General features: G+C 33.4%; 1 protein-coding gene across 2 annotated transcripts in view; it reads left to right on the forward strand.

Moving 5' to 3' along the window:
• The window catches only part of LOC143257633 (dnaJ homolog subfamily C member 8), a 35,557-nt gene extending 20,431 nt beyond the window's left edge, over positions 1-15,126 (forward strand). For both annotated transcript variants that reach the window (XM_076516665.1, XM_076516666.1), the window contains exons 6-9: positions 7,383-7,454; positions 9,991-10,082; positions 10,966-11,041; positions 13,488-15,126. In XM_076516665.1, the coding sequence (XP_076372780.1) occupies positions 7,383-7,454; positions 9,991-10,082; positions 10,966-11,041; positions 13,488-13,598 (351 nt within the window). In that variant the 3' untranslated portion in view covers positions 13,599-15,126. The remainder of the gene's footprint in view (positions 1-7,382; positions 7,455-9,990; positions 10,083-10,965; positions 11,042-13,487) is intronic.

Raw genomic sequence — 15,126 nt, forward strand, 5'->3', positions numbered from 1 at the left:
CTTGACAGATTAAATCAAGTTGTTCTGTGCTTTAAAGCTATGCTAGTAAGAGCAGACTCATACTAAAAGTTTTATCATAGAAGTTAAGTCTGTGATTGGCCAGGAGATGAACCTTTGGCTGTTAAGTTTCTGCTTCATTCAATATTAATAATGGAGCTTGGTAGTGTTTTTGAGCTAAAGCATTTTGATTATAAAGCTCAAAATTTGTTTATTGTCATTTTCTTGTCAGAAATAAAATACCAGTTCTGTATGTTTTTACTATAGATGTTTCAGTGGTGATTTACCATCCTGTGCAATAAAAAATATTTTTCTGGAGAAATCGAAACTAAAACCATACAGAATTCATTTGAATACGCTGAAAGAAAAAAAGTTAATATGAAGATACAGCATTTCATGAAATTTATGATGTGGTTATAAAATAAATTAGTACAGCCCATATTTTTTACAAAATTTTCATAAGAATATTGAATTTAATTTATGAGTTAGAAGAAAATTATTAGTAGGATAAGGGTCTTAAAAGTGTTCAGTGTAGGCATTAAAATCCTGATTTATATGCTTAGTTCTGGTTGTTGTAGTAAACTACCAGACTACACTCATTATTACTTGGGTGTTGGAGCATTACTCTGAAATGAGCACATTAAAATGTACTAAGCAATTCTTGTTTATCACTTCTGTGCAGTCCCACCTCTCAACCCCCACCCCAGTGGCCCAGTAGTACGTATATAGACTTGTAATGCTTGAAATTCAGGTTTCAGTACCATTAGTGGACACAGCACAAATAGCCCACTGTGTGGCATTGCTCATTACTATAAACAGACAAATGCTTATTGTAAAATAATTAACTTTTAATCAAAAACACCATCAGATCATTTATTTTTTACTGAGCATTTTTGTATCATACAGTTCAAGCAAATAACATGTAACATATTTGAACATTGGAACTTCAGTAAATTCTTGAAAATGTTTTTTATGATAACTGAAAATCAGAAACTTAATACTCGCTAATTTACGCATGTTAGTTGTATTAAAGTGTCACTAATCTTTTGTTTGCCTACTTGATGTAGAAATTATATATTATAGATTTATTTATTTAAACAAGCATACTCTAACTCAGCCTGGTTCATTTCACAACTTGGACAAGCAAGGCCAGACATTAGAAAAACATTTTGCTTCATACTTTGGAACCATAGGTGCATTATAGTAGTCTGCATCTACAACTAATAGTGCCATATTCCCATACCTTTTGTGTAGTCCTGCATACTGAAACATGGAGGCTTGTTGTAACTTTTTTTGGATTGTCTTTCACCACTCAAAAAAGTTGATTTTTATATTTAGTATTTTAGTCTGGGAATCATGACTAGAATTGCATTATTACTACTAATAGTCATGGCATGACTGCTTGTGGTTTTATAGGTTTCTCTGTTAAATAGTGTGATGCTCTCTGATTGATTGGATCGCCACAATTTGTTGTATAAACTATCTTCATGTGGCTGTACTGTGCCACAGTTCATGCCCACATGATAAAGGACTGGTATTCCCTTTATATTAACCTTTCATACACTTTTACATCACTTCTTCCATAATTCTTTCCAATACTGTGTTTTTTTAGGGTTTCTTTTTGTTATTGTTTCACTATATAGAGAACTTGCAAAAGAATGGAACCATAAGGTTTTCATAAAGACACAAGGATGAATTAGAAAAGAATTTTTTTTATTTAAGCAATGTTTTAAACAAATGTTAATATTAACTCCACAAGTATTGTGGAGTACTAAAACCAATCAACAGTCTGTTACATCATAATGAGGATATCCAGCCAAATTGCATGAAACTTAGTGTAAACATTTTAAATAATTTTTAGATTCTACATTAAAAAGTACTTGACAGTTGATTTAGTTTTTGTATCTTTTTGTGAAGCTTACAAAATATTATTATGAAACTGTTTTGAAAATATTTTTTTGTTCAGCCACCAGTTTCATCCAATGATCAACATAGTTCAAGGATGTATTTTATGGTGTTCAAGTAGGATAAGCCAAATTGGAAACTTTGAGAATAAAATAGTGGTTGGACATCTTAAACACCTATTTCTGTCCCTTATATACATTCCACCAAACCCCAGGATCCACATCCTTTGGTTCCAGGTACAGGCATTTCCTCAGATACATCTTCTTCTCTCACCCCAAAATGCAAAACAATCATTTGTTCACATTCTCAGTCTCTGGAATCCCCTTCCAACACCAAAGACCTGCCCAATCGACCCAAGGCAGGATCCATGGAGGTCGATAGACCTCCCTCAAATAAGGACAGTAAGGAAAAAAGACATGGTTATAAACAAAAGGGTTCTCCATTCAATTCGCCTACATGTAAATAAAAATGGCCACCCTGATACAATGGAACTGTCGAGGTTTACATTCTAATCTGGATGACATCAAAACACTGATTGCTTCCTAGCATCTTGTTTGTCTTTTTTTACAAGAAATATTTCTGAATCCTGTCGATACAGTCACCTTTCAGCAGTTTTCTTTACACAGAAATGGCAGGCTCATGGAGGGGTGTGTTGATCGATCAGCATGTGCCCAGCCTGTCTTTGCCACTCGATACACCCTTGGAGGAGCCATCCTTGTTTCCTTGGGTCATACCATCACTGTTTGTTCTCTCTACCTGCACCTGGAGAGACATATGATCAATCAGACCTTGATGCTCTCGTTGAACAGTTGCCTTCTCCCTTTCTAATCCTGGGGGACATTTGGGGGACTTTAATGGACATCATCCCCTCTGGGGAAGTGCTGATATTGATAGGAGGGGTCGCTCTGTAGAGTGTATGCTCTCTCATCACAACCTTTCTTATTTCAATACTGGTTCTTCAACTTATTTCCATGCACCGAGTCAGTTTTTTACTGCTATTGATCTCTCAGTTTGCTCCCCTTCATTATTTTCCTATTTTTCATGGAGGGTTGATAATAACCCATGAGGCAGCAACCAATTTCCTATAATTTTGAGAGAGACTAGCCGTGGTCAATGGCACCTGAACTGCATGCCTCGGTGGAAGCTGGATCAGGCAAATTAGCTCTTTCGCAGAACTTGATCATGCCATTGTCTGTAAGCCATCAATAGACGACTGTGTGGCAGCAGTAACTGACTGTATTGTACAGGCAGCTGCTCAATGTATTCCTGAAACTTTGACATGTTTTCCACTATATTTTTGTCCATGGTGGAATCCTGCCTGCCACATGGCATGGAAGGCTCAAAAACGAGCCTGGGATGCTTTCTGTAGACATCCCACACTCGATCTGCATCATTTTCCAGCGGGCCCATGAACATACTCGATGGGTGAGACATCAGAGTCAGACGGAATCTTGGATTAAGTTCACAACCAGCATATCTTCTACCACCAATTCCAAAGTCATGTGGGACAAGATTCTAAAGGTCAGTGGGCAATATAACTCTGTCCCCCTCTCGATCTTGCTCTTTGATGGCCAGGAATTAACTGATACCCAGAGCATCATCGATACTCTAGATGAAAGCTTTTGCTAGGAATCTAGCAGTTCTGTTTCTTCTTCTACCTTCTTATCCATCAAGACTCGGGCAGAGCAATCACCTCTTTCCTTTCGAGCTGATTGTCTCTATGACTATAATCATCCCTTTACACTGGTGGAACTCGTACTGGCCCTTCATAGGTCTGGCAGTACATCGGTTGGACCTGATGATATACACTATGAGGTGCTGCACCACCTATCCTTTTTCTCTTGCTATTCTTCTGATTGTTTTTAACCAGATCTGGCAGGAGAATGTTTTTCCTGATGCCTGGCACCAGGCTATTGTCCTACCTTTCTTCAGGCCTGGGAAGGATCCCAAGATTCTTTCAAAGTACCATCCAATTGCTTTAACGAGCTGTTTCTGTAAGACCTTAGAAAGGATGGTTAATGCTTGTCTTGTTTGGTTCCTCGAATCAAACAACCTTCTCTTGCCCACCCAGTGTGGGTACCGACGACAGTGCTCCACCATGGACCACCTGATTTGACTTGAAACGTCAATTAGAGAAGCTTTTATCAAACAACATCTTGTATCAATATTCTTTGACATTGAGAAAGCTTATGATACAACATCGGGGTATGGCATTTTGTAACACCTCCATATATATGGGTTATGTTCTATTTGACCATTTTTATTAAAATTGTTTTAATGGACAGGAGATTTCGAGCTCTTATGAGTTTGACACATTCCCGTTTTTTTCTAGAGGAACTTGGAGTCCCTCAGGGCTGTGTTCTGAGTGTCACACTTTTCAGTATGAAAATTAATGCCATCACTGAACAACTCCCTCTCACTGTTGCAAATGAGCTCTATGTCGGTGACTTTCACATCTGGTGTGAGTTGTTGAACATGAGGTATATTGAGCGACAGCTACTGACTGCCCTCAATTGTTTACTAAAGTGGACCACAGCAAACAGCTTTACTCTCTCTCTCTCTAAAATCATTGCATGCACTTTTGCCAGCAACGGGATATTCACCCTGATCCTGAACTCTGTATTGGTGGAGTTGTGCTGCCTGAGTTTTTGGGGTTTATCTTTGACCATAAGCTGACCTTTATACTACACATCAAGCAGCTACAGGTCAAAGGTACAAGAGCACTGAACATCTTCTGTGTCCTCTCTTCCACCACTTGTGGAGCGGATTGACGTTGTATGCTAAAAATATATTGTGCTCTTATTTGATCGAAACTCGACTATGGGTCACTGGTCTGTGGCTCTGCCAGACCATCGGCCTTAAAGATGCTGGACACCATTCATCATTAAGGACTTTGGCTCTGCACTGGGGCTTTCTGCACTTCCCCAGTTCAGAGCTTATACATAGAGTCTTATGAGCCTTTTTTTGCACCTCTGTATTTGCAACTGTCTTAACTATATGCTTCGAAACTTCATTCCTTACCAAAGCATCCTGCCTGGGGTTGTGTTTTCCTTCCTCAATGGACCATGCTTTTTTAGACCAGACGGTCTGTCATTGCTTCTTTTGGCCTTCGTATCCAGATGCAGTTGGATGAATTGGGTCTGTCCTTGGATAACATTGCTGTATCCACTGGTCATCCCATCCCACCATGGCTTCTTACAGTCCCCAAATGTAACCTATCTTTAAGTCATCTGAAAAAAGTAGACACTCCTGATTGGAAATACTGTCTGCTATTTGCTGAACATCTTTTGAACCATCCTTCCATTCCTATTTATACAGGTAGTTCGAAATCAGGTGACTGTGGGTGTTCTGCCATGGTTTGTTGTGGTTCAGTGGTTGTGTGCAGAATCCTCTCTTCAGCTTCTGTGTTCTCTACTGAATTATATGTCATTTCTCTTGCCCTGGATCACATAGAAGCTAAGCAGTACTCAAACTGCACTATTTATACTGACTCCCATTGTTCTCTACTGGCCCTGGAATCGCTTTACGTTAGTTCACACCTTGTTCTTGCCGATATTCAAAACCAACTGGCCCATCACTCTTTAACATCTACTTCTATCCAGTTTTTCTGGATATCGGGTAACGTTGTTATTCGAAGGAACGAGCTTGCCAACATTGCAGCTAAATCTATCTGCTGTGATGCAATCACCACTGTGCCTGTTCCATAAATGGACTGTGGTCTTGTAGTCATGACTTGGCTCCATGCCAGTTTGCAGTCAACTTGGAATGAGCAATGTGAAAACAAGCTTTTCCAAATAAAACCTTTATTGGACTTTGGCCATCTTGCTTCTGTAAGGATCAAAAAGAGGAAGTTGTTCTAACTAGACTACGCATTGGTCACAGCTTTTTAACTCATCGTTTTCTTTAATCTGGAATTGATGCACCAGTGTGTTGTCTGTGTAATACTCAGGTTACAATGAGCCACATTTTACTTTCTTGTCATCGTTATTACGGCTCTCAACAACATCACTATTTTAAGCATGTTGTGTCCCAAGGTTTGTTCATAATGTAAGACTGTTATTGGTGATGGTGACACTGTCCACCTTGGTAACGTTTTTAGTTTAAAGGCCATTAATCTTTTTAATGCCATTTAAGTTTTTAATTTATACATTACACCTTTTTAATGTGCCTCCCTTTTAAAAATCACAACTCATCTTGTTTGATTTGAAATTTGAAACTGGCTGTAACATTAAATAACTCAAAACCAGTGCTGGAAAGGCCAACTTCAGGTGACTAACGCTGCTGTTTGAACTATCCATTAGTCATCCTGGGGAGTTATTATTATAATTTTGTTCCATGTCTTTTAAAACCTTTTTATTACTTTCCTTTCTGAAAATGGCCATGATGCCATATAATGTGGAACCAGGACTGGAAAGGTCAACTTCAGGTGACTGAGAGTGGGTTTTCTACTTGCCTGTTAGTCTTCCTGGCGAGTTATAATAATTACAGTTACACTACAGAAAGTCCGTTACAACTTGAATTACTGTAGTTTTTCTCTAGTTTACTAGATGTAAATGTTGGTCTTATGCTATTTATGTTTTTTTTGTTTTAAACTTTGTGTTGTTTTACCTTAATTTCCTTTTACGAATTTTACTAAATTTACTTTTAACTTTTTACTGGACATTTGGCTTAGATAGCCTTGCTGCTTTGTGCCATAAAACACTAAATCAACCTTCCAACCCCTAGAATAAATTTTTTTATCTGTATGATTTCTGTGTTTTCCTCTCTCCCCACTGACAATCATGAAGAAAGGACTGTTTATTATGTGTGGTTTCACTGATAATGTTAAGTAATATTTATTTTTATTCACATGTTTTATTCTGTTTAATTTACACCAGACCATAATGTTATGAGAGTTCAGAGAGGGTTCAAATTCCTATCCAACCAAACATACTTTCTCTTTCAGCTGTGGAGTCATTATAATGTTTGGTGAATCATAGGTAAAAGAGTAGCCCAAGAGTAGGCAATGCCTTCCCTCTAGCCTTGAACTACTAAATTAGAGACAGCTAGTGCAGATACCCCTCATGTAGTTTTGCATGAAATTCAAAACAAAACAAACCTTTCACATGTTCTCTGTAACTGTTGTTGTTGTTGTAAAATAGTTGTTTAATTGTATTGTTCAGTGTCAAATATGTATGTATACTTTGTAACTATTATTGTTTCAAAATATTTTCAGCTCACCTTGTGTTATTGCATTATTTCAAGTCGTGAGGTAACTCTTACATGTTTTATTTGTGAATTACTTATTGGGGTTGGTAGAGTCTTTTAATCATGATTAACATCAAAACATTGTTTGAGTAAATATATTATTATTTTGATTGTTTTTGTCATTAATCTCGCATGTATTACTAACTGTGGATTAACATTTGGTTTAACTGTTTGCTATATTGCTGATATGTGTTGGAGATAGTTAAATGATTAACAATTCATATATTTCCTAGATATTGGAGAAGAGAAAGAAACAGAAAAAAGAAGGAAAAGGCTCCAAAGTAGAAGAAGATGACCCAGTTAAAGTAAGTGTTTCAACTTCTCTCTTGGATAAAGAAGTCAACAACTATAACAAAATTAATACCTTTGGTTTTGTCAGAAAGGAAAATTGAATAGTCTGAAGAATTTCCAAAGTTAAACTTTCTTTAGACAAAGGATAGTTCTCAAAAGACATTTTTAAAGTACTGTATCTATTTAAGATATTTTTTGGATGGTATTTTGAGCTGCCAGCACAAATATTCAGGTCATATTGTTCAGTGAGCTTCACAAGTTGGAAACAAAACTGCTGTAAAGTAGGCTTGAGAATATGGCTTTTTCTTTTTGGAGTTCACACTGTGTGCATGTAATGTTTATGGTCTTATAATAGGAAAAGGGACAAAATTTTGTTACAATCTAAGATTTCTTTAAATGTTCACATTTTTCTGTGCCTAATACTTATAATTGGTTCCAACTGGTGACATGATGGGGTACTATAATTGTGTTCAGCTAAGGTTGGTTTTTATTAAACTTGTGATACTATAATACAGTGATAGTATTGTATTGTGAAGTCAGGATATTATTGTATTGATGTTTTATCTGGCACAATATGATTTATTTATCTTCAAAAATTTGGCAAGCTTTCAGTAAACATTACAAGTCTCTTGTACAGACAAAAAAATAAGAATTTCCAATAAAGTATTTTGGAAAAAGAATTAACAGTTTATTAAAGGAAGATGAGTATTGAATACTACATATTATTTTCATTTCTTTTATCAAAAACATAACATACAAAGTAACATAAATTAACAGTAACAAAATAGATAGATATTAACATATTTTGTTAGTAATATAGATAATAAATTGCAGAAAAGACTGTTAAACTTTATAACAAACTGTTGGTGAAACTTCAGTATCAAGATAAACATTAAATCATAGCATAAATATCTAGATATGTATCACACTAACTACTGTGATGAGGTACACATCCCTGGTATTGACAGACAAAGATGTCTAGCATTATTGATGTTTTCTGACTTGTTGATTAATAGTTCTACCTGTTTTTTCTGTATACTCAGAAGAATATAGTGTCTTTTAGGTAGTGTTGATTAGTTTATCTATACGTGGCAGGTTTTTTTTAAAGAAAATTTCTTAATGTCCTGTAATATTTGAAATAGACTTGGATACTTAACTTTTTCAAAAATTATTTTTTTAAACTTATAGTTTACTTTTTGGATAAAAGGTATAACTGCAATTATCTGAATATGTGGATTCTGAAGTTATTTTCTCTTGTGTGGCTGGATGAAACTAATGGAGTAACCATATGATTGGATCACTTTATACAAGTTTTCTTTCTCAAATAGCAGTTTCTTGCTACAACCGACCTTTCAGACTCATTTGAACAGGCATTTTACAATGTATTTATGTCTTTTATTTTTAACAAAAATGTTGAAGCAAAATTTCATTGCACATGTCATAGCTGAAGGAATAATAGTGATTGTTTATAAAAAAAACAACAACACATGAACAGAGTGTTCATACTATAACTTTTAACAGTAAATGTATCTTTAAAAAATTTGGCAAGTTATCCATAAACGTTACAAAGTCTTCATACATAAAAAAATTAGATTTTTTTAATTAACACGCTGGCTTCCACACAACCCACTGGTGAGTCATGATAGTCTTCCAGTAAGACCTACATGACCCACTGGTGAGTTGTGCTGTATTTTCTTTTTAAAGGGCCACTTATTGGCTGGGACACAATGGGCACATATACACCCTTCCTAAAATAAAGTAATTGTAAAATGATTAGTGGGATCCTGGAAAGTATCTTTAAAGTAGGCTTGGGAGCAATGTTAAGTATTTTTAGTACAGATTTGTCCATGAATATTTGTAGTCAAGAGTGTTGACTGCTCTGAGGGCAAAGTAATTTTCATGTTAAGATTACCAATACTTTATCTAAAAAAATTTGTCTGTGTAATTTCAAAAAACATCTAAATAAGTATCAAACATTTTATTAGTAAAATTTCATGCTTTGTTATTTTCTCTGCCATAACTTTATACAGGGACATCCAACATAACTGATCTTCTAACAATAAATCAGATTTACCCTTTTTTTTCTTTTAAGAATGATTGCAGACTGTAACAGAAAACTACAGTTTATTTTAAGAAACTTAAGGCTTGTAACAGTGTAAGTCTGTATCTATTTAATTTTATTGCACTTTGAATTGTGTCTTAACTAGTAATCCCGCTACACAAGTTATAAATCACTCAGCAAATGCATAGCTCCCATTATATTAACTATATTTTGAATGCAACTTCTTAAAAGGTCACAACATGTGCTCTCTGGTTTACCTGTAATGAGAAGATTAATGTAAAATCACATTAAAATATGCTTACGTGTTTAATATATGTAATATTTGACACTTGTGATCATTTCTTGTCATTATGGACAATCACGTTTATCTGTATTGAGTCTTGTTCAAGTTATACTAATAATATTGGGAGTACAGTTTGTAATCTCACCAGTAATATTGTAGAGAAAAGTATTTTGTGCTCATTCATCATATGTGTGTTGTATTATAGTACAAGCACGCAATATACGTCATGACAATGAAACTTTTTGCGGACATGGAGAGAAAGAGGCGTCAGTTGGAGGAGAAGGACATGGAAATGAGGTTTGTTTCAACGCTATGCTGAAGTTTGTTTTCTAATACCCACATGTATTATTTTTAGACCAGTTTAAATAACCTTTAGTGATTCCAAGCACATCTAGAATTTTTAATTTCATTAGTTAATGTTTGAGTAATTCTTTATTCAGCAAAATATGCTCACTTTTCTAATATGTAAATTTCTAGGAACAACTTTTTTTTACTTTTCTGTTTGTATAAAGTAATGATTGTTTAAAAATAGGTATTTGAGTTTTTTCACAATTATCTAATATTTTTCAGGAGAGAAACTATTTCTAAAAGAAAATTTAATGGTATTAGAATAGTTTATTCTTCCTATTACACTGGCCATTAGAGTACTTGACTTACAAATTAAGGGTCATAATGTCAAACCCCATTCCCAAATATGTTGCTCTTTCAGTTGTAGGAGAGCTGAAATGTGAGTCCACTTGGCAGTGGGTTGGTATTAACTATCTGCTTTTTCTGATGTATCACTTCAAAATTAAGAATGGCAATTACAGATAGCCTTTCTCTCAACTCTCAGTAAGAGGATTCAAATTTTTGTTCCTGAACATATGTTGCTGTCTGGGGTGACCACCTATGTGAGAAATTGCTGGTCGCTTCCCAACTTGTGGGAATTTAAGATCATTACATAGCAGTACAGATAGACGTTGAGTAGCTTTGTACAAAGGTATAAAAGAAACAAAACTTTTACATATCTAGTAGCACATTCTAACATACTTTGGTGTGAAATCAAGTATAAAATTTACATTCTGTACACAAAGAACTGGCAGAAGTAATTGCTTTGTAATATTTCTTTGACCGTTTCATTTCTGTCCATTTGTGAAGATTATGCTATTGTGCTTTTCATTCATTGATCATTTATATTCAGGAAAAGGAAACGAGAACAAGAGATTGAAGATGAAGAGAAGCAGAAAATAGAAAAGGAATGGCAGAAAAATTTTGAGGTACATTTCTTTTATGAAATTGGTTATAATGGTTTTGCATTATTTTTAATAAACTTGTAAGTTTGCTGTCTAGAAATGTTGGTAACCCAGGTTAATTAGTTCTTGGAAAGTGCATTTGAAAACTTTTAGTGAAAGCCACTTGCTTTTGCTGGTAGGCCCAGAGTTTGAAAGACTAGCTTGTATTTGGGTAGCAAAATGTCTACGTATTAGTAGTTGAAAATGGAAGTCAGGCAATGAAAACAAAATCTTGTTGTTGGTGTCAGTGGATTACATGAACAAAAGTTAGTGTTTTATTTCTTTTGTATTTATAAAATAATTTTAATAAGGAAATATTTGATTTTAACTTTATATACAATAAGATTACAGACATTTAATTGATTCTTTCACAAACTCCAACATTATATGAATAATATGTTCACAATTGTAGTTTATAATCTTAATTTCTGAGATATTGAAACAAGAGGTTTTGGCCAATCAGTAAACTGCTATGAATGAGCTAATATTTAAGTTGGTTGAATATTAACCACAATTTTAGGAACATAAATGTTTAAGAGGTTATGAAGTTTAGTGTCCAACATACATATTACTTTTAGAAGTAGCTTTTAGATTTATCAGTGTGTGTGAGAAGTTAAACAGATCTTGTTTGTTCTTTATAGCATTAACCTTTCCAATTAAATTTTAAAAAAAAACTATTTTGAAATAAAGTTTTAGCCACAGATGAATGGCTCATACATCGGCTCTTGAGTGTTGTTGTTTTTCTCCAAGTACAAACTTTTAGCTCATAACTCTGTCATTTCTTGATCTAATTACAGTTTTGGATTTGGAAGGTCAAACCCATTTGATTGATGTATTTGTCCATGCCCAAGGTCTCGTAGATCAATTTTCTCTAATCCAGTGTAAAATAATTTCAGTTTAAAGATACACTGGTAGAGATCCTGATGAGTAATAAAATTGAATAGGGTCTACATATATTTCATGCTTGGTATTGCTGGTGCACAGAAATGTAACTAATAAAAAGGGAAACAGAGACTTGTAGTCTCTGTAGTAATTTACTCTAATCCTACATAAAACAATATCAAGTTCCACAGCTATTAAGGATTTATTCTTGTTATAATTCAATAAAATTTTACGTGATTGAACTGTAATGACGTAACTGAAAATTTTATTTACTTTATTTTCACATAGAATGCATTTGCTTGTAAACCTGTGTATTTTAGTCAGATTAAATTATGTTTTTCATATGTAAGGTTGTAGTTGTTAATATTCCTTTTAGATCATATATTTAGTTTTGCCATTAGGGTATTTAACATTCATATCTCAGTATTGAATAACTGCATTTAGTATTTCATCCTATCATGCTGCTTTATAAGTTTTGCATATATTTATTCTTACAGCAATAGAAAACGATATACATAAAACAAGAAACTGAATTTTTACATGTGGACCTTGTACTTTTGTACACTCTTAAGTCTTAAATAAAAGTTAACCCTAATTTTTGGTACAGTTATTGTCAGTATTTTACTAAATTTTTTATCAACTTCACATGCCCAGTGTAGAACATTAAATAATGTGCAAAATGAGTACAGGCTCTAATTTGATTGACTTTGTAACTAAACACTAAGTATGTTAAAATAATTCCCTTTATTATGTCCAAGAAGAATGTGGGAGATGGCAGCTTTGATTCTGTATGCTGAAGAATTAATTAGGACAAGTTAGCATTGAATATAATTTATGAAAGTAAAGTATTGTCTTCCTTTTTAATATAGGTAATGTTAGAGAGAATTGTTGATATGATTTATAAGATTGTATGTGGTAGGAGGGTGTGGCACATGGACTTGACTTTCTGGTTTTTGTTCCTCTAAATCAAGAGAGTTGGAAACTTCAACATTGGATTATGTTTCAGTAGTTTCTATACTATAACACTAATTTGTAGTAAAACTCATGAGTTTAAATAGGGGTAGAAAGAATGTTTTAATTGACAACTTGGAACAAACAAGTGTTAAGTGGTACATAGCAGTAATTACTGTGAATTAGTTTATTTTCTTTTGAAAATAGAAATTGAATCACATATCAAAATTTGATTGAGTAATGCTTTTTGATGCTAAGTTTAATGACACAAATTATTAATAAAGATAGTGAACTAAAGGGTGAGTAACTTGTAGCATTAACACAAAATATAATAATATGCAAGATTTTCTTTCACTGAAGAAAAGTCTTGTTTGACATTGTTTCACACAATTTCATGAAAGCAATAATGTCTTAAGTGTCCAAATGTAACTTAAATACTGGATTTTAAGAGCCTTAAAAATGTGTAGTGTTTTATAAGTCTAAAAAGAAGAGACATAATATGTAAAATAATTTTTTTTTCTTAAGAATACTTAAATTAACTAGTGTTCAAAATATTTCAAGGAAAGGTGAAATGACTGAAATTAATTTTTTTTTACAGGAAAGCCGAGAAAATCGAGTCAATAACTGGAAAGCTTTTCAACAGGGATCCAAAGCTAAAAAAATGAAGGGTGGTTTTAGACCTCCTAAGCATAAAGCAGAACAAAGATGATTTTCTGATGAAATGTTTGACATTCTTTTTATCATACTTCATCCTGTCATCTTTCTGATTTCTATGTAACCATCACGAGGAGATTGTCATGAGTGTTTGAATCAGATAATTCGCTTCTGTAGTGAACATTTCATAATTGTATAAAAAACACTTATCTGATAAAGCACAGAGCTGAAAAACGTACTTTAGTAACAAAATAATTTTGAAGATGTTTTTTACAGTATTTTGGTGTTAAGGATGAAATAAACATAACATCTTTTTCACAATTTCCTGTTGCTTTTTACTATATGCACAAAATCAAGAAATTTCATGTTTGTTTGGTGGTCTGGTAACATTAATTATAATGCAAGTACCTTTAACGTGTAATTTTTTATAAACAGACTTGAAAAGTGAATAGACTGATACATTTTTATTTCTCAGTGCTATTTTCCCTTCTCTTTTCTCCATTTTTTACCATATGTACATACATCCATTATAATTTTTTGCTTGTTTTTGAATGTGCTCAGATTTTATCATTAGGAGACTGTTCTAATTTAGTGTATTTTTTGGTAGACTTCCTTGTTTTATTTTAATCAAACAACACAAGATTAGTGCCAATAAACTATTAAGTTTTCTTTATGACTTTGAAGTATTGTGAAAGATTCAAGTGAAATATCAAGCAACCTTACTGTTACAAGTTATAAATACTTGCCAAGAAAAGTATTATCTTGGTGAGAAACAGACATTATTAATAATTTAATGTGGGGCATATAAAAACTTCTGAAAATTACATAAATGCGAAGCCAAGAAAAGATGAGCATTTTTTAATTTTGATTAATGACAGATTCTTTTGTATAAAAAATGTATTATGAAAGCTGTAATTGTTTATGTTCCAAATGTTTTAATTTGCATCTTGATGACTGAGTTTGTTTAATTCTATGGTTTGTGATGCATGTCAAAGTAAGGAGGAGAAATATGTTTCATGCATTATTATGTTACTTTGCTCTTCATCTTGTTTAGTGAACCTTCTTCAAAATTTAGTATTTTGGAAAAAAATTTATAAACTATTTTTTGATGTCCAGACCTAGAAAACAGTTAGCAATGGTTATCTCAGTTATAATATAATTTATTGATGTGAAACGCATTACTATCCAGATAGTACTTAGGTAATGTTTGCTTGCTTCAAGACTGTTTATGTGAAGAATAATGTCTAGTTAGTTGTTCATGTCGGAAATGTAACTTTTGACTCCAGACATTAATGTTTTTTTTTTATGAAATGCATATAAAGAAATATGCCAATTCCATTTACAGTTTCAGTAAAAAAAAAAAGGTACTTTCAGTTTTGTGTTTTCAAATCTCCAAGTGTGGTTTACAGTCTTTTCATTGAGATGTTTTCAAGTTTATTAGAAGTAAAAATTTGGTTCTGAAATTGATAATGAGAATCAAAATTTATTATTTACAAACAAATTTTTTTAGTTGTGGATTGTCGTGGAAATATTTTTTAGTAAAATAACACTAATACAGAAATTAAAATTAACACTGAATTTGG

This window comes from Tachypleus tridentatus, chromosome 7, assembly GCF_004210375.1.
Source record: "Tachypleus tridentatus isolate NWPU-2018 chromosome 7, ASM421037v1, whole genome shotgun sequence".
NCBI lineage: Eukaryota > Metazoa > Arthropoda > Merostomata > Xiphosura > Limulidae > Tachypleus > Tachypleus tridentatus.